This window comes from Nyctibius grandis, chromosome 2 (assembly GCF_013368605.1).
Source record: "Nyctibius grandis isolate bNycGra1 chromosome 2, bNycGra1.pri, whole genome shotgun sequence".
Taxonomy (NCBI): domain Eukaryota; kingdom Metazoa; phylum Chordata; class Aves; order Nyctibiiformes; family Nyctibiidae; genus Nyctibius; species Nyctibius grandis.
In genome coordinates this window covers 21,647,136-21,667,375 of record NC_090659.1, presented here as the reverse complement: position 1 = coordinate 21,667,375, position 20,240 = coordinate 21,647,136, and the positions used below count along the sequence as shown (strand labels likewise).

The 20,240-nt window shown below is 48.8% G+C and overlaps 1 protein-coding gene across 3 annotated transcripts in view; it reads right to left on the bottom strand.

The window, feature by feature from the left end:
• SIM2 (SIM bHLH transcription factor 2) overlaps positions 1 to 20,240 on the bottom strand; it is a 64,361-nt gene that overhangs the window by 41,879 nt on the left and 2,242 nt on the right. For all 3 annotated transcript variants that reach the window (XM_068425304.1, XM_068425302.1, XM_068425303.1), the window contains exons 2-5: positions 19,788 to 19,970; positions 10,569 to 10,651; positions 7,624 to 7,713; positions 1,129 to 1,237 (exon numbers count right to left, since the gene is read on the bottom strand). In XM_068425304.1, the coding sequence (XP_068281405.1) occupies positions 1,129 to 1,237; positions 7,624 to 7,713; positions 10,569 to 10,651; positions 19,788 to 19,962 (457 nt within the window). In that variant the 5' untranslated portion in view covers positions 19,963 to 19,970. The remainder of the gene's footprint in view (positions 1 to 1,128; positions 1,238 to 7,623; positions 7,714 to 10,568; positions 10,652 to 19,787; positions 19,971 to 20,240) is intronic.

The window sequence follows — 20,240 nt, the reverse complement described above, 5'->3', positions numbered from 1 at the left end:
ACTGTGGTGAGATCAAGTGCAGAAAACGCACAGGCAGCAGAACTGCAAAAAAAAAATGCCTGATCCTAAATGGAATTGTAGTGTGAACCCGAAACTCCTCATGCTTTTAGGAGCTCTGCCTTAAGAAGGCCAGTAAAAACTAGCAGGATGTGAGCTCCAACAGGTTAAGCAATTACGAAATACATGTGAAAGCACATTGTACATGATGGAGCCAGATTATTTCTGATATTTTAAAATTCAAAGAATTGCCCCTGAGGAAACAAAAGCTACTGAAGAAGATGGTAGTGCAAAGATGAGCATATCTTTGTTAGTTATATAGTAGTTACAGCACTGAAGTAACAACTTAATACACGAAGGGTTATGTTAATATTTATGTGTGGCGGCTGAGCACAGCCAGGGTGGACAGTCTGATCCAGGCATTCACATAATCAATAAGAGTTCTGCTGTCTTCCCTGACACTCCATCCAGCTTAGCATCATGCTGTATGGGTACGCGTGGGTGAATCATCTGCAGCACCTGAACAGGATGTGTGAAGAGGCTTGGTGAATCAGTGATCCAGTATCAAGGCAAGAGGACATTCTTTCCCTGGAGAGATCACTTTTTTAAATAGATTTTCTAAATGCAGGTCATTTACAAAACCCATTTTTGCTCTTCCTGCAGTGGAAGCTATTAGGTCTGGCTTTTTGTCCAAGCTTCAAATTTAACAGTTGTTTTTAGAACATTAAACGTGTCCTCCTATTTCCCAATTGCCTAATGTATTATTCTTTTTTTTTTTTTCCACTAAGACCACGTAGCTGCATCTGTGCACAGCTAGACCCATTGCAACCTTCCTGCAACCTCAGTAATGATGACAAAATAAACGAGATCAAATGGCCACTGGGCAAAATCTAAAAACCTGTTTAAAACTGCATGGACCCCATGACATGGAAAGCATTATTTAATCTAGGATACCTTATTCCCTTTACTACAACAAACCAAAATTCTGGGTCACAGTTTCAAGTTCGTGCTCTTCCTCCATTTGCGTACATGGTTTAATATTGGATAAATATGAACTAGTCACATTTCAGCCTAGGGTTGTTACTTTTTTAAGTTTTTCAATAGTAATTTGATCACAGATCACACAAGTACCTTGTAAAAGGTGAGGATGAAGAGGCTGGTGAGCAGTAAGAACAGCTGTCATCTCATCGTGATCAGAAGGGTGTATGTACTCATATATGCTATTACCAGTAAGCTCCACCTGTGAAGAGACATGTAACACATGAAGCAGTGCAGCTGGCTATTTTTTTTTCCTATCCCAAAAGTGCTCTTAAGCATACACTGCATCTGGGTAACTACACACCATTTTTAAAACATAAGTTGAATGTATCAAAGCCGTGTTCCAAATTATAGCCATTAAACTGAATTAATTCCTTCTTCAGCAGTAACTAATATTATAGGGGCTTTTGTGGGGATTTCTGGTGATGATCCGGATACAGAAGAGCTGCTATTAGAGAGAGCTGGCAAATGAAGCGATAAACTAGAGCAGCTGGAGAAATGTTAGATTGCCACAAAATGGGATAAAATCTCTGTGAACTGTATTAATGTCTCTCAAGAAGACAGATATTCAAAAAAAAAGTTTCTACAGGTTCCCAAAAACTAGCACCTGCATTCAGCTGGCAGCTGAGCCTTCAGAGCCGAACCACTAAACTTACACAATTCCTTTGTGTCTTTTCAAAGACGATCCACCACACTCAACCCACAGTAGTGCGAAGGGCTCAGAACAGTAGCCAGTGAATTCAAAAGGCAGACTTCCATAGATTTTCGTGGGCACTGGATTGAGCCTTTGCTGCTTTAAGTAAACATTCACAGTAAAGACTAGATCTATCTTAAATATCTGTGTATTTCCCTCTTCTCACTTGAACTTTGCTCACACAAGAACATATTTCTGTCTTTCCCACTGTTGTACCTACAATTGTTGCGCAAAGAAGTGAACGGCGTGCACCGTGTGTCCTTTTTGCTAACTCTATTTGTCACGTATAAAACTCACCAACAAAAGTCTCCAGATAGATGCAGTAATTGATTTAAGGAGTGAACCAATACTTTGAGCCTGTGTTTTAAATTAGTGTCAGGCTGCCCAATTGTTCAGTGTGGTCTGATGTGCCTTGGGCCCCCAAGATCAGAGACAGCTGAGAGGTGAAGTAATCTAACCTATTATTCTGAGCCAATCCTAGTGATTTGCTAAGAAGATGTGCGAGTTGCCTTTTCTTTGGAATAAATGAAGTGGCCTACTCCACAAAGCAATCTTTTTCCGAAAATATTTCTCATCGTTACATTTTCTGCATTATTCATGGAATGTCTCTTCCCAAGACTACACAAACTAACTTTTTGTAGCCATCTATCCCTCGTGCTTCTTTCCAACAACCCCTCCCTGCAAAAAAAAACAACCAACACTGATTTGATACTCTAACCAGGATAAAATTTCACTAGATAAGGAAAAAAGGAGAGAAAGAGAAAAAAGTAAAGGAGAGATGGAGAGAGAAATAAAGAGAGAAAGAAAGGTGCAGAAAGGGAGGTGAAGAAAGAGAGCAAAAGAGAGGAAGCAAAGAAAGGATGAGAGAGACGACAAGAGGGGGAGAGAGAGAAGGGGGAAGGGAAGGGAAGGGAAGGGAAGGGAAGGGAAGGGAAGGGAAGGGAAGGGAAGGGAAGGGAAGGGAAGGGAAGGGAAGGGAAGGGAAGGGAAGGGAAGGGAAGGGAAGGGAAGGGAAGGGAAGGGAAGGGAAGGGAAGGGAAGGGAAGGGAAGGGAAGGGAAGGGAAGGGAAGGGAAGGGAAGGGAAGGGAAGGGAAGGGAAGGGAAGATTATCTACGTTGCTTCATTAGTATAATTTTCTTCGAAAGTTCTCCTTAAAAAACACTGGCTGCTCCTTTTCATGATTGTAACAGGTGGGGACCTGTTATAGTAACACCCCATATTCAAGCTTTAGTGGCGGGGGAGGAAGGAGAATATACAGTCTCACTGAGAGTCATGCTTCTCAATGCTTCTGTTTGTTTTTAATTACATGAGGAAAAACATATTGTAAATGTCCGTAGCTATCTCTGTAAATATCATAATCACCTACAGACACATAAAACTGATTTCCAAAAAAAACTAATAATTTTTAAGGTGATGGGCATTTCATTGGCCTATATGCTTAGTAAACCATAACATGAAAAAAATTATTATTGCAAAAATTCACAGCTGTGGTCAGTGTTCAAACCAAAAGGAGTATCACTTATGACCCTGTTTCATTATTTTATCTTCGGCTAACAGAGATTTTGCTGAAGAGTATGTTTTGCCTTTGGAATTAAAAGAGTTGTATCAGAGAATACAGCTTCCAAAAAAAAAAATTCATGGGTGGCTAAGTGCAAACAATCTCTGCCTTCAATATAAAGACTTTCTTACAAAAACAATACCAATCAACCTGACTAGCAACATTAACTGTAGTAATCCAAAAGTTCTTATTGCATCTCTGCTATTACTGAGTATGATCATAACGACATCAGCCTGTGTCTACTCTCTTACAAAGTGTAACTCATGGGTATCTCTTGCTTTTGCAAAAGTCACTACCTGTTTCAAAAGGGCTGCTCGCAGAAAGAGTTTGCTCACAGAACTCCCAGGACTGGACTCAAGGTCACTGTTTTATCCAAACTGTAATTTTTATTTCAGAGCTTATATCTAAAATTCAAAACTGAAGTGCTTTGTCAAACTAATGACTAGGTTTTCTCATTATACACATAGGAATATTTTCTACTCTGATGTATGCATTTGCAACCCCAGCAAAATCAGCGGGAGGTGAACATACAACACTGAAACCAAAATTGACTGTAAAAATGCAAGTGGAAACATAAAGCCGTCAGCAAAGAGATGGAGGCTATGTAAGAGTCAAATAACCAAAATATGTATGCATAATTTTGAAACTGACCACAGTCTCCTGCTATGCATAGTGCATACATGCTATTTTAAAGCCTACAATGAAACACTGAAAACTTAAAAAAATAAATTATATGGTTCAATTCATAAACCTTCTAAAATCCCATGCCTTGGGTTTATTAAACCAGCTTCCTCTATGCAGCTTTTTAATATCTGTAAATACCTGCTTACTACCAAATATTGCTGTTTCCTACTAAGAGGTTTTTTATGTGTAACTCAGCTGCACATTTTTTTCCTGCCAAGAAATGATTCATAATAAATGCAGAAGACTAAATAGGTGGATTCAAGAGCAAATAATTACATATTTCGCCTTTTATATACTTATTTGATGAAAGTAAAATAAACTCTTGGAAAAGTTCAGATGTTTGTGGTTAAATATTTCAAGACTTATCAAAAGTCAAAGATAAGCTTGGCTCCCTCATGGACCCAGAAGATGGCTGGAATAAGCTCCAGACTTTCAAAATTTAAAAAAAAAAACACTTTGCCATTGTTTCCTAAGAGGATTTTCCTCTCTATTCTGTGTCTTTGGACTCTAAGGGGAAAAAATATTTGGGGAATTTGAACCTGTTTGCTATCCATGGAAAAAAAGAGACAAGGAATTGGGTCTCTCATCTAGTACAAGTCAGTTCAACACTGGTCTGAGGCCAACTGAAATTAGATGGAGAGGATCCTAACCATCAGTATTTATATTTACTGTTACAGTTGAGAGCAAAGGCAGATCAAAATCCAAAGCCACAAATTAAGTGATAGGTCCACAAATGAAGATGTAGCCTTTTCAAAAATACTGTTTCTGATTCTCTGATGCCGCAGACAGAAGTGAGTGAGGTAGTGCTGAAAAACAATCCTTAACATTGTTTTTAAATTTTAAACTAGCTTAACTACACCAGCCAGTAAAGGGCTATTCAGAAGCTCTAATTTTCTTCTGCTGAAGTTAAATTCAAGATCAACTAGAAGATAAAGGCTACTGTAGTAGGTCTCCAAGAACATCCTGCAAAATATTTTTAAATGGACTTTTTATTTAGTTTAGATATATATTTTTAAACAAATTGCACTTTAACTGGAAATTGATGTGTGGACTAGTTAATTGTCAAAATTATTTAATAAAAAGGCCTTTCTATGCACATGCTAAAAGATTTTCTACAATCATCATCACTCTGGTCTCAGCTTGTATTGGCTGGAGCTCTATAAGAGCACTTGTTGAAAATATAGTGTGGGATTATGACTTGGTGAGGGAGACTTGCAGAATTTGCTTCTACAGACCAATCATCTCATTCGTGTTGATGTCAGTGGCAAAACTCCCAGTGATTTCCAGAGAAGTAGGAACAAGAACTCATTTAGAGCCCTGGGAAGCTTACAGGAATATCCTAGTGTTACTGTATTAATATCCTAGTACGTAGGAGTAGCTTATTATGAATTCTAGTGCTACTTAAAGCAGAATCATGCCTTCAAAAATAGAATATTGAGAAATAGCAAGAGCAGATTAGATGATAAACCAGTATGAGGAAAGAGGAATAAAAATCACTACCTTGTTTAGCTGGGGTTTTATATTTATAAAAAAACTGTGCGCTGGAGCACTTAGTGTTTCGAGAGTCTAAAACATGTCCTCTCTGATCTACAGCTTTCTGGGGAGTTCAAGGATACAGCCCATTCATTTACAAATCTCTGCTAAAGTGAAATATTTCTGATGTTGTTTATTAAACTGTCTTCAACAAACAATATGACCAAATCCTCTAGTTTTCCTCTGCACCTCTTGCACTGAGGGTTTATAGAAATTTACAAGTGCAAAGCACATGGAATTCACTTTGTGCAGAGGGTCGTAAGGGCATGAGGGCTAAATATCACTAAAGACTGTATGATGCTTTCAGTCCCCTCTCCTTGAATGTGGCCAAGTCTATTTAGTGCCCTACTGATCCTATATTTCTTTAATTTCACCAAATGAGTGGATAATACTGAGATCTACAAGATCTGATGACTTGATATTCCTCAAAAAGAAAGAAAAGAAACAATTTCTGGACAAAACCTGGAAGATCAGTTAGCACTTATTGAACAGCAAGAAGCACAGGACAATGAGACTCTACTTCAGCAAGGAGAAATGGGAACACTCAATGCTTTGGAATAATTGTACTGACTAAGTGAATCTATTTAAGCAGTCAGCAGTGTGGTGGATCTTTTCAAAAGTTAGGGTGAGAAAAACTTTTAATAATGCTGTTGATTCAGAGTAGAAAATATGGCCATTCTCTAGGAAAGTTTATTGTGAAACAAAGCAATATTTAAAGTAATTTGAACATGCATTAAATGTTATGAAACAACTAATACTATACCGTAACAGACTCGATTGAACTAACTGCTTAAACTAAGAATGTTCCCTGGACACATTTTTAAAAGTTGGCAGAAAAAAAATATCCACATAGAATATTGATTTTCAAAATTACTTTTTCTAAAAGAGATTACAAAAACAGGGATTGTAGTTGCCTCTGGATTTAGAAGTGGTGTTTATGAGATGATATACTTACTTTTTCTAGCTATTTAGCGTTCTATTTTTTCTCACAGCTACTAATTCTAATATCACTATTATAAACACACATCCAAAGAGCTTCACAGTTTTTCAATCAAAAATATTACTTACTACCAAAATTAAAGTACACATATAATCTCCACAACTCAGCCCCTTCTCTGTTTATTGGAATAGCCACAGGGCATATTCCCCAGACATTTCAGAACATCCTGTGCTCTCTCATCTTCATCTCCTCATTTTTCTTTCCTCTGCTATTAAGTATTTATTTAATTTTATTTAACTCTGAGAAGTGTTTGAGCTCCAACCGGTTCTGAAGAAACAGTTCTGTTTCTTGCAAGTCTCATCCAGGGCCTAGTGAAATTAATTAAGAGTTTTTCTATTAGACTTTGGCAAGCTTTAGGTCAGGTTCTACCAATGAATTTGAGTAATACATTTACACACAAAGGTATGGGAGCTTGCACTCTGCAATAAATTCAGGCTATTTGTCCTTGTGCCTATCCCAAGAAGGCAAAAAATTAGAAATGTCCTTCTAAGAGAAAAACCAATAAAAAACCCTTATACTTCTTGTGCAGAACAGTAGTAAACTGAGTTTTATGAGTTCTATCACAACCATATAAAACGCTTTACTGAAAAGACCACTGAGCTGGAAAAACTCAGGAAAAACTACCCTGAATTCCATGTGAACACTCATAAATCTGCCCCCCTTTTCTTTTTTTCCTAAAGCACATTTACCATAAAACTCATGTTCCACATCAGATTTCCTCTCTATTTCATAGCATGTCTCAATATCTTACACAATCTAAAACATATAGACTTGAATTCTAAACTTTATTTCAGACGTATAGCGTTACCACACAGGCAATAGGTTTGGGTTTCAAGCTCTGTATATATCTGCAATTTGCAATATCATATTATTTATTACCCTTCTTAAAGGTAATGAGGAGTAAAATACAATGAACAAGAAAAGATATAAAGACAGTCATGATGTGGTTGTAAGTAAAGGAAACCTGAATATTTAAGTAAGGCCATTTGTCAGAGAACAAAGTCGAAGCTTCCAATACCCCTAAAAAACAATGACATTATATACATGGCAAGATACTAGTGTTAGGTTCCAAACACAGTATCCGTATTTAACAAGTAAACAGAATAAATCACTCATACCTGAGATAAGCCAAGATGTACAGATGCTGTTTCTGAGATGTACATTATTTTGCCATCTGATGCTACCACGAAAACAAAGCCATCCAAAGTCTGAAAGAGAAATATGTAGGGTAAAAAGCAAGCACTCTGTTTAAACCATTTACAGTGAAAAAAAAATTTGAAGTCTTTTGGAGGAAGATTGCTATCCAACTTCAACGGCAGCAAAGAGCAGCAAAATTTAAGGAACAGAAACCTTTATCCGATGCCGTTCCTACAAACTCTATGACACACGCACACATTGTGAAATCCAATTCATTCCCTCTACAGATGCTAGCTTTACTGCTTCACTTTAAGTGAACATTCTCCTGTTGATTCTGGTTATTTTAGTACTTAGTACAAATCCTGAGCTATATGGTACTTAGAGGAAAGTCTAGTACTACGCAAGACATTTATTATGGTATAATTGGCAGACACAGCTTACTGCTATTTGCAATATATCTAATGATAGCGTAAGCAATGCCTTAATTTTCTTTGACTATATTTTTAACAATATCTTTCTGATCAGAGCACTGTCTGCTATGTAACTGTGAAGACTTAGGAAAAGAAAGTAAAATAAATCAGCATTCAAAACTTTATCACACTAGAAGAGAAATATTTATGCTCATTAAGTTATATCCCTACAGTTTGTGAATCTCAACTAATGGTGATATGTAATGCAAACTTGAGGTCCAATCCTACAAATTCTTATTGACAGGATATTGACTGGAAGGTAAATATTACTTCTGTGAGTGAAAACTAAAGTTTAATTTTAGTCATATATCATTCATATGAGAAAAAATAATATAATGCAAATGGTACAGTTTAGCCAAAACTGGCCATGACTCAGACATACAAACTATTAGTTTGGGGGTACCTTGATTCTTCAGTGCTCAATTTGAGGCATTTTTTCAAAAGTATCTGATATCCTCAGTCAAAAAGTATCCATTATCTCTAACCAGTTTAGGAATTAATATCAACACATAGATATGAACGTCATTGGAAAATATATTTGGAAGAGAAAAATAATTTTTACAGTACACAGATAAAACAAACCCCTATTTTAATTCATCTTTTCAGTTACTGAACCAGGAGAGAAGCAATAAACTCCTGTATGCTTCATGTTCTTACAGTGCTGCCCCAATAAGAAAATATTCCAAATTATTCTCTGGCCTACTAACGATTCTACAGCATGTAATCGAAACCAGATTACTCTTTGCCTTCACTTTTTTTCTTTTTTGGAACAAAATTAAATTTTGTATAAGTATTAAAATGGGAAATAAATTATTGCATCCTTAGTCATAACTTTGCTTTCAAGCACTGTCATCTTGCGATCGCTCTGCCCAGTATCGTAACTAAAACCGTATCAATGCTTCCATTACTGCATTATATGATGCAGTAGGTCTCTACTTTTCCGATACAGCAAAGCATATTGAAGCTGAAACTTCACATGCAAGGTTTCAGTCTAAGAACCCTTTAAAAAGTTTACGGCGAATGTGGTTTTATTAAAATGTTAAGCATTCACCATCCAGAGATAGTTATCTCTGTAAAATGAGTATTACAGGTAATTAGCATATAATGTTACTGAGGTTCATTTAATGCCAGACAAAATGTGAAATAGCTAACTGGGAGGTGGAGCAAGCGTAACAACAATGATTTTTGTCATATAACCAGATATGTATTTTCTACATATCTGGAACAGCTGATGGGACATCAGCTACTACAAACAGTATTTTCAAGGCTAGAAATACCCCCACACGAGCTAATTTTGAACTTTATCCATTTCCACTTACTATACTCGGTCAGTAACGCGTGCTTCGAATCCCTCTACCGAAAGCGTGCTCCCTTTTCCACTTCAGGAGAACGGGTGACCTTTCGCAGGGCTGCCCTAACAAGTAAATAACCGTGCACGGCATTCCAAGTGCGCCGGGCGGCCTCGCACAGCTTTCCCAGCCAGCCCACCCTGCCGCTGCTTCACCTCCCCTCGGGTACCCGGCTTGCTTCAGCCTGGCGAGAGCGGCCACGGGCTAGCGGGGAGGGGGTGGGCGAGCCCTCCTGGCGACTCGGCGGAGTTGGGGGGAGAAAGCGGCCTCAGAGCCCGAGCAGAGTTTCTGTGGAGGTTGCTATCCCCAGCCGAGCGAACAGCGAGAACAGCTCCCGCTCTGTGACCAGGAATTCACCTCCCACAGTAAAAACGGCCGTTAAATGATTATGCTTTACTAGGTCTTTAAAATCGGGGGAGAAAACCTCTTGCTGTATTAAGTTCACATATAAAAAAAAAATGGAGCTAATCGTAATTTTTTTTGTTGTTGTTGCTGTTCCTTCGGCTGGCCCACACACCCCAGCTACGACTTCCTAAACTCTCCTACGCGGGGGGAATTCAGAGGAATTCCAGAGCAGATCAACGGGATTGTGAACAACGGTAGTTTCAGGTGCTAACGTCCACGGGAGATCGAACCCAGCTGTTCATCCCCCCGCCTCGGCAGCCCTGCGCTCCCTACAGGTTTCCCCTCCGGAGTCACCGGCGGCGAAGAGCGATCCCCGATGGCCGGTACCCTTCCAGCCCAAAACGCGCTCCCCATTGCTGCTCAGCCGGGGGCTGCCTGCGGCACATCACCAGCAGCTCTGGGCCGTCTGATTGGGAGACGTTTTGCGTGCACAGAGAGCCGATTCGTGCCAGGGTAAGCTGTCACTTCTACTAATACCAACGGCGAAAAAAAAAAAAAGAAATCATTGAAGTGGTTGGTGTCTCGGTTTTTCTGCCCTCCCGGCCGATGTGAAGCTCGGGAGTAAGAGGAAGGCTTCACCCAGGCTCCTCTGGCGGTGCGGGGGAGAGGAGGAAGAGGAGGAGGAGAGGCGGGAGGTTGCTCACACCGCAGCACCAGGCTCCCGATGCGCAGCGCGTACAAGAGGAGGAAGGCGTCCACTACCTGGAGCAAATGGGATCCGAGCTCCTTGGCCACGTTATCCAAGGGCCCTATCCTGCTCGGCTGTCCCCAGGCGTCGCCCAGACCTGCAAGGGAACCAAGGAGCTGGTTAGAGCGGGAAGCGGAGCCGGGCCCGCCTTGCCTGCCCGGCGGCACACGCGCTGCCCGCAACCCTTCCGCTCTCCCCCCTTCTCCCGCGGGGAGCGGGCCGAGCCGCGACGTGGGGGCTCGGGAGGTGGGAAAGGCTGAGTCCCCTCTACACACACGCGTGGGAAGGGAATTGCTCTTTTTCTGGACGTCCCGGCCAGGGCACCCCCACGGACGCGCTTTCTCCCTCCCCGGAGAGCCGCCGGCCCTCCAGTGCGGCCCCCAGGGAGGCTCCCGTCCCAACCGCTCCCCCCTCGCTCGCCATCCCAGCACCGCCCTGCCAGCAGCACCGTGCCCGTCCCCCCTTCCCCCCGGGCCGGGGTGGGGAAGACTGGCCACACACTGAGGGCCCGAGGCCCTCAGCCTTGCCAGGCACAGCCCAGGGCACTTGGCGCCCAGCGGGGGGGTTCCCACACGGAAGGCACAAGGAGCTGCGAGACACTCGCCTGTCTTCAATTACTGCCCCGGCCACGCGTGCTCCCCGCGGGAGGTGCGGCAGGACGGCCCCTGATACCCGGCCACAAGCCTACCCGGCGCTGCCCCCCCTCCCGCTGCCCTCCACTCCCACGGCCGACCGGCGGGCTGGGCGGGAAGTGGCTTCCGCGGGGGTGCCGGTGCCGACGACCCCCACGCTGCCCAAGGCGGATCCCGGCTGGGGAGGGGGCTGGGGAGGTTAAAGAGGGCCGGACATCAGCCGTGGATAAGCTGCCCCGACAGCCTCTTCACCTGCGCACGGAGGGGACCGAGCAATTTTCCGGCGCGGTTGCACAGCTTCGCCCCCGCCCCCAGCCCCTGCCCGCGGCCAGCGCGGCCCCGGCCGAGCCCCGGCCCCGCTGACCCGACAGGCCTGACGCGGCCCCGCTGCTCCGCCCTAGCGCTGCCCGGCAGGCTGGGGGGAGCCCGAAAGGTTATTGATGGAGCTGTGTTGTGGGGGGCGTGGGGCGCGGGGGAGGATGCTGGTCTGGGGTTTGTTTGTTTATTTTTCATTTCCTCCATGCAAAGAAGGCTTTCTCAATCGCCCTAGTGGAGCTGAGACCACTACCCGTGCCAGCCGAAGAGCTGGGGGCTCTTGTCGGCAGCTGATGGCAGGCTCTGCAGCGTGCCATTGCCCGCAGGAGCGCACAGATGGAGGGCAAGGGGGAGGGAGGGGACCGCATCCGTTTAATGACTCCTTTTCGGAGAGAAAGGACAGCCCTCGAGGCTACAGCACTGCTTCTGAGAGGCCACGGAGCCCTAGGGGTGTTCCTGCCCGTGCTTCCCTGAAGCCGAGCGGCGCTGCGGGAGGGCCGGGGCAGGTGGAGGCGGGGATGCCCGGTGCTGCTAGCGCGGCGGTGCTGGCGGCCGGGGAGCGGCGCCGCGGGCTCCACAAGCGCCCTGGCTCACTGTTGCCGGGAGCCCCGGGGGTCCCGGCTGGAGCGTTTCGCGTGGGCACACACGCGTGCGATGGATGCACAAGCCTGCGCCCTTCAGCCTGGGCAGCCTTCAGTGTCGTTGCAAACTGATGTGCAGCCATGAAATCGAGCGCCGCGTTTTCCTCCGGTGCCCGTTCACCGACCAGGTGCTTTCAAAGAAACCTCCCGCCGCAAGCTTGCAGGGGCAAAGGCCGCTGCAGCGGGAGCCCCGCTCGGCTCCGTTACGGGAGGGAGAAGAAGTTGGCACTCAGGCGGAAAGCCAGCTCTGGAGCGTGTTTCTAAACGTCCCGCCTGAAGCCCTCCCGGATCCGCGATCCCTTTGGCCGAGTGTCCGCAGGTAGCCCTGGTCTAGAAACGATAAGAGCCTTTCTCCCCGCTCTCGGGGCGTCCCCTGGAGTGGACGTGATCTCCCACTGGAAGAACGGGGGTTGGCGGAGAGGACGCGTGGAGAAGCGCGGCTTCCTGCGGTGCCTCCCCCCGAATTTGCCTCCTCCCGGTGCCCCGGTGTCAGCGGAGCCTGGCCCCACGCCCCGCTCCCGCCGGGCAAGCACAAAGGAGCCTCCGGTTCCCAGCGCCAGGCAGGGTACCCCGGGGACCTTGGCCGGCCCTGACGCCTCCTTTCCGCGTCGCAAGGCAGTAGCGGCACCCAAGGTCAGTCCCGAGAGGAGGTGTCTGTCTCCTTGCCCCGTGTCAGCCGCTCTGGCTGCCCCAGCGGGTCGGGTCCTTCCAAACCCCGCTGCAAAAGTGCACGGTGTGCGGCTGCGCTTTTTTGTGGGTAGGAGAAGGACACGTTCCCTTCACCGATAGAAGTGTTTGGCCACGCGTTGGTAAATCTGCTTTGTAGAGCCAAACGAAAATTCGTATTTTTGTGCCGCCGTTTCCCAATACGCAGTTTGGAGGAGGCTCCTAAACTTCCAGGGACCCGTCAAAATGTTCTTTCTGTTGAAAAGTTGCTTCACTTGGGGCAGAAAGTTTGAGGTTTGCAGAGACATCCTGCAGTCTCTTTCCCGAGACGGTAACAAATGCGAACGACAGAGTCAGTCCTGATGCTGCGCGGCTTGCCCTTATTTCGATTTACCAATTTCGAGTCTCGATACATGGTGTTATAACCCTACAAAGAGGGTTACGCATAGCGGTGTAACAACTGTCCTGAACCGCGCCCCAACTTTCCGAAGGACGGAGCAGATTTACTCTTTGAGCCACTCACGAAGAAGCTCTTCAAGACCGAATCGTGTCTCTGCCGCACCCGTGCGTGGCAGTCTGCTCCGACCTGTCCGTTACGGCTGGCCAGGTACGGTTTCACAGCATCCTCCAAATCTCCACTGTTTTCGAGATTTTTTTTTCCTCTAACCTGGACGAAAAAAGTTGCTTCTACAGATTTATTCCCTTTGAAATTGCAAACTGGAGTCGCAATTGCGAACTCGCATTAAACGTAAACGCGTTTGGTGGATCAGCGTGGCATTCGTCTCAGCTTATTTTAAAGCCGATGATTTTATCATTTAATCCACCAGCAGATCGCTTTAAAGGTGGAAACGAAACGAATAAAACGTTACGTTCAGATAAAGGACTGACGCCCATTAATTTGTCTTCCAAGAGATTTGCAAACGCGCAGCGTACGTCTTGTAAACATATGGATGCAATAGACTCAGCCGAGCTGCTCCTGCCCGGCCAGTAAATAACGCACGTTTCCACTCACTGGTCTGGAGCGAGGCCAAAAGAGCTGCCGATACAAAGCGAGCGCTTCCTACATCGCTCAAAGGCGGTGGAAGTTTGCTGGGGTGGCCCCGGCCGGGAAGGGGTCTCCGTCGGGGAGGGCTGCCGGGTCTCCGACACGGCTGAGCAGCCGCTGCGGTATCGGATGGGTCTTTTCGAAGGAAACGTTTAAAAATGCCCCAGGGCAGCACGAATTACCTGCGACGCTGGCCCAGAGAGAGATTTCCTTGCGAGCGAGCATCCTTCCTATGAATGCTGGGGACACCCATGGGGGTGACCTGTTCCCTGTGCCGTGCTAGGGGGTAGGGGATCGCCTACAGCCAGCTGCTTGGGGCGACTCAGGAGAGCCGGAGCCGGCCTCGGCGGCAAAGCCCGCCCCGGCGGGCAGGGGCTGGCACGGAGAAGAGCTGCCTGCGGGGCGGGTGACCCGCCGGTCCCAGACGCAACCTCCTCTTTCCTGGCATCCCGCCGCCGGCAAACATGGATAAGATGAGCCCTTGTTTGCCTTCCATTTACTGGTGTCTGTAACGACCGCTGGTTCTGTCCCCAGCTGGACAGGTACCGTGCTGGGAGGGCAGGACGGGCACAGCGGGATGCCTGGCAGGGGAGACGGCCGCAACGCGAAGGGAGAAATAACCGGCCCTCATCGCAATTGCGCCCGCCAGCCTTCCCGGGCACCGGGCGGCAGGTTCGGTTCCGACAACGTCGTCCCGGGGACAGAGAGGGGGTTTTTCACAGGCACCTCTAAGTACGGGCTACTTTTGCCTCTGAAAGACGTGGGGGTTCTCATACGAACGCGGCCCCCTCCCTTCGGCAAACCCGGGCGCGATTTACTCCCTACCTTCTTTTAACATCTCTGGTTGTTTTTCAGAGTACCTCAACATTCACTTTGTACCATTTTCCAGTTTCCGGTGAGGACGGGGAGCTAAACTGTAAGATCTAGAAATATTTGGGAGCAACTCCCACCTTTGCTCTCCAAATGTATAAATTCGTACACATCCACATGTGAAAGCCCGGTAGCTTTTCTGCTTGGGATTCTGCTAAAAGAATTACTTAGAGATGTATTATGTTAAGTATCGGATTGCCCTGTAACGTGGAGTATTTCCTTTGTGTCTACTGTATTGTTCCCTGGCTCCCCAGGAGTGAACGGTCCCCCGCGTTATTCAATCGCCATCCTTCTCAAGAAACCTGGGTCAACTACAAGCGCTGGGATTTTCAGCGCCTCCTCTCCTGGGGGATTTTTCCCCAGCGCGGTTGTGCCTCCCTCAGCTTGGAGAGCAACGGGGAAATTACCGGGTGGACGGTGAGCTGCCAGCCCCGGCACCCGACGGGGACGAGGTGGAGGCGGTCCCTGCCCTCCGTCTAGCTTTGGCTCTCTCATTTAGGCGAGGCCCAGGGTTGGATGGGGAGGGGGTGGCCTGTCAGCCCGTGAGGCAGCAGAGCTGACACCTTGCCCTAAGCCCCGTCTGCAGCGGAGTGCGACGTATCTCAGCCCCGAGGCCACAGAGAGGGTCGCACCGGTTGACAGGAGGGTCCGAGGGGCCGGGCCGGGTCTGGAGCCGACGGGGAGACCTTGACATCCTGCGGGGGTAACCTCTGCGCGGGGTGGGGAGCTCCCAAGCCGGGGTCGCTTTGGGAAGAAGCAGGGTTGCCTTAGCTTAACTTCAGCAGGGATGTGCCGGCTCGCCCGCCTCCTCTCTGCGGGCTTCAGCGTCACCGGCTGGAACGGCGGCCGAGGGCTGGGCGATGGGAGCGTCGGAAGTAAAGATCAAGACTTTAGTGTAAAAAAAAAAAAAAAAAAAAAAAAAAAAAAAGGGCCAAGTCCCAGAGAAAAAAAAAAAAAAACAACAACATGAAAACGCCCTCCAGGACAGCCGGACAAACCAAACTCGGCTCTTCCCGGCGAACCAGAAACACCAGATCGTGCTAACAGGCCCGAAAGCGGGCGCACGACAAACAGCGAGTTCTGGGGAAGAGCCACAGCTCCCACGGCAGTGACCCCCGCCCGCCCTCCCTCCCTCCTCGGCCGGAGCGACCCCGCCGCTGCCGCCGCCGCCGCCGCCCGTCCCCGCTCGGCGCGGCTGCCGGCTCCCGCCGCATGGGAACGGCCGCTCAGCTCCAGGGAAGCCCTGATGACACTTTTGTTTTAGTAAGACCTTTAATGCCACTATTAGCGGTTATTACAGTAGAGGCACAGTTTCGTAGAGGGATTACTCACGCCGCCAGCTCGGGCTTTATTTATTTAATTTCTTAATGAACCTCTTCCGAGTGCATGTGAATATTAGATGGAATAGCTGCAATTCGCCTTGGTTTTCTTAAAATATGCATTCACGACCAGATTTAAATAGCGACCGAAAACTCTGTGTACTCCTAGTGATTTCTATTGTCTGCGTCTCGGAATAAGGAACAGGTCTCAGATCTACCGCTGAGTCATTTTATTCAGATTATTTTGTATGGCGAACATCATCTTTCGGGTCACTTATTAATTAGCTCGTTCCCATCCGGTTTAAACATTCATAAATTTGCAGTTTTATAGTCAGTTTCAGAAACTGCGTCGAGGATGGGGGAGGGAGAGGCTCACAATTTAACCAGTCTGCCATAACCGGAGGGCAGAGAATCACGGTTTTTAAATGCGGGTTTTTTTTTTCTCGCGTCTCTTTCTTTCATTCACTCGTTTTTAGGAAAAAAAAATACTGACAGTCAAGACAGAAGAAGTCCCGTGGTGTATTTTTGTTCTACAGTAATAAATGCCTTGGCAAAAAATCAAAACACAAGAGAAGACGATCTTACAGAGCGGGAGCGCGGGGGAGGCTGTAGGTTGGTTGCTGTCTCCTGGACTTTAATTCATGAATCTGAAGGTCAGAGTGAAACCGCAAAGCAAAATCTGTGATATCGGAGCACGAAATTGTGCCTTCCAAGGTTTGCACTGTGAGGGGAGAAAGGAGCTGGAATATAAATCTCCTTCCACTCTCACTTCTTTGAGCCTGATCGGGCCCCTGCGCGGGGGGGATCTGTGAGTTCAGTCCAAAACGTTCATCTTCTGGAAAACCCTGGCCGGGGTGAGCAGGGAGAGACCTGTCTGAACCCCCTTACAAGCCCTTTCGAAGCGTTGGGACCAGACACCTCGATGAGGGTCTCAAACTTTGGCTAAACTATGTGTCGGCTCTCTCTGGAAATAAAAAGGGTGCAGGAAGCCATCCACCGCAGTTTTTAAAAACGCAGCCCTCTCTCTCTTCCCCTCCAGTCTAGACAGAGCTGGAAGCCAGTTTTATAGCTGGACAACGTTTCTGATCACGCTGGCTGCAGCTACGCGGGCCTAGCACGCATGCTGGAGGCGTCTCAGGCCTGTCCCCCTCCCCGCCACCGCGGACTGGAAGAAGTAAACTCCCCTGAACATTACGGGGGTGATGCCTCGGTGCCGACCACAGCGGCCGGGGCGGCCCGGGGTGCTGGACCCACAGCGGCAGCCGCTTCGGGAGCGACTCCCGGGAGAGTGCGGGCGGCGCGGTTCCCACTGCTCCAGGAGCAGAAGCCAGCGAGTGGCGAGGGGGTCTGTTACATGCCCATCTCTGTTTCAAGTCCCAGAACCTCGGACGTGGGTCTCCCCCACCCATCGGCATGCTCGAAGGGGCGCTTTCCCCAGGTCTTGCTGCACACGGGGTTTAAGATGCCGTGCCGGGCAGCCTTCTCGGACTGTTGGGCTTCGCACTCTTCCCTCCCAGTAAAGCCAACTGGAAACCACCAGCCGGGTATGGTGGGGGAGAGCACTCCCCCTCCCCTGCTTCCTCACACAAATGTCGAGGGAAAGGGAAGAGAGGGGCAATGCGAGACCATGTGCCGTCGGGCAGCACCCCCCGGGTGGCACCAAAGGCCCTACTGCAGCCGGCGGGGGAGCGGGCACTGCCCGCGGCCGCCTCGCTCTGGTTCCCCCCTCTACCCTCCACCCTTCCAGGCATTAAACGCATGGCTCGGGGACCGGAGGCGGTTATTGCCCCGGCCTGTCATCCCTGGATGCAAAGCTTTGGTTTTAAACGTATTTTCATCCGTACTTAAGACGATGAAAGATCAGGAATTCGCTGTATGCATTTAAACGTTGCTCTTAATAAGCAGAGTGTGCAGAAGTGCACGCCCGGCCTGTTTAAGGAAGACAGACACATAAAACACACCCGAGCTGTGGGTATAAACCTGCTTTTCGGGGTAGTCTTGTTGCTCTTGAGGATCAGTAGGGCTGGAAAAGCAGGGACACATTTAACAGCATCTCGAAACGTGCCACATTTCTTCCCTCCTAAATCAAAGCCATTCCGAGGGCATGTTCCTCAGCAAGGGACGGCGAGCGGTCCCCCGAAATTACGACGCGCTATTTCTCTTCGGGAAATTTCCCGATGGGGGATAATGGCTGGAAATTGGAGCAGAGCACCGCCTCACTTCCCCTTGCTCCAGCTAACTCGGCGTGCTTCGGGGCGCACGCTGAAGGAGCGCTGGCTTTCCCTAGCACTGCTAGTATTTGCTCTCGAAATTACTGAATTAGATGGCCATAACGGTAAGCTTTTCTCGGTTTGGGAGCGGGGTCTCCTCCCTTCACTTATCTATTTTTTTAATTCGCAGGCTTTTAATGAAACTCCTTAGAAACCACGACGGAGAGCAGACCTTCCATTCCGGAATTTGCTAATTCCTTCACCCACCCCCGCCTCCCCGGTCCTGAGAGGCACAAACAAATGACAAAGAGGGGAGCTGGGCTTTATTTAGCTGCCCGCAGACATTAACCAGCGTTTCGTTTCACGTCTCCCATCAGCTCAGCGGCGGCACGGAAAGGACGGGCGGCCGGCGGCTCCCCACGGGTGCCGGCTGGCTGCCTCCCCTCGCCCAAACCGGCCCCAACCGTGCGCCCTTTCTGCGGTCGGGGTGTCGGAGCGAAGCTGGCCGGGGGGTGGTTTTTACCAAACCCCAGGGGAAGGAGAGAGCGGTGTCAGGCCTCCTTGTCCCGTGTGTCCGAGAAGAGATGCAGGAGCCACCGGCCCTCGCTGCCCCGCACAGCCCCAGCCCCGCACGGCCCCGGCCGGGAAACATAGGGGTCCCGGCCCCGCTCGGGGGGCAGATTGAGCTTGGACCGGCCTTCTTCGCTCTCTCCGGACCCAGGAGAAGGCGGAGGGCCTCTCTGCGAAGCCGCCGCACTTTATTTTCCAGCCTGCTTCCCTACCTCCAGAAAACTCCAACCAAATAAAAATAATAGTAACACCCACACTATTTTTTTTTCCCGAGGCCGTGCCTGGGCACCGGCAGGAGCGCCGTGCCGAAGGGCCTCCCTCGGGGGCCGGGGCAACTGCCTCCCGGGGCCGCAGACGCCGGGCACGGCGGAGCCGAGCGGAGCCCGCTCACTTCGGGACGGTCCCCCTGAGCAGACGGAGCTGAAAGGGCAGCAAAGGTGGAGGGGAGACAAGGGGGGGGGATTAACCGGACGGCTCTGCCCTCCGCCGCCGCCGGCCGGGCTGCCCGACCCCTCTCCGCCGCCAGCCCGGCACAGTCCCGGGCCGATGTCCCCGCGCAGCCCGTACTCCCGGGCGAAGCTCCCGGGGGGCTCGTCTTCCTACCCGCGGCCGCGGCGAGCTGTTTTCGGATTCAGGCCTCACAGGACCAGAGCTGCTATTTGCCTCCCGACCCCCGCACGGCACCCCCTCGGCAAGCCTTGACTTTCGGGTACCGCAGCGCTGCCTCCTCTTCCCAGGCAAGCCGGCTCCTTTCCGCACCCGGTGGCTTTTCCCTCGCTCTCCCCTCGTTTGCCACCCAGTGCTGGGACACTTGCAAGCACCCCCGCTCCTCCCAGGACGTAGAGGCGATACGGGCTCGTCTCGGGGTACGTACCCCCCTCCCCCCGCCTTTTCGGGCCGCAGTGCTGCCCCATCCCTCCTGTGCGGGTCGGGTGGGAGCGGACGGCCCCTCCCGGGGTGGTTACCTTCGGGGAAGACGGCTCGCATTTTCAGGTAGCTGGTGGTGAGGCGGATGATGGACGCCTTGTCCAGCTGGGAGGTGATGGCCGAGGGCAGGGGCAGGAGTTTGGCCAGTTCGTAGAATTCTCCATTTTCTTTTTCCCGTCTAGTCTTTGCCGCGTTCTTGGATTTTTCCTTCATCGCGACTACTGCAAGGCGAAGATGACACTGGCATATTAGACCCAATTCTTCTGAACTGCAGGCGGCATGGATTTCAGCTTGAGAGTTAGTATTTTCGTTTAAGGAAGCGAGGGAGGGAATTCACCCAAATCAAATAAAATAACAATAATAAAAAAATACAAAGGGGAGGAAAAAAGGGGAGGGAAAAAAAGCCAAACCAACCAAACAAAACCAACACCAACAGAAATGGTGCGAGGAGGGGAGAGGCGATCTCTGAGCCGCAACCACGACAGGCAAGC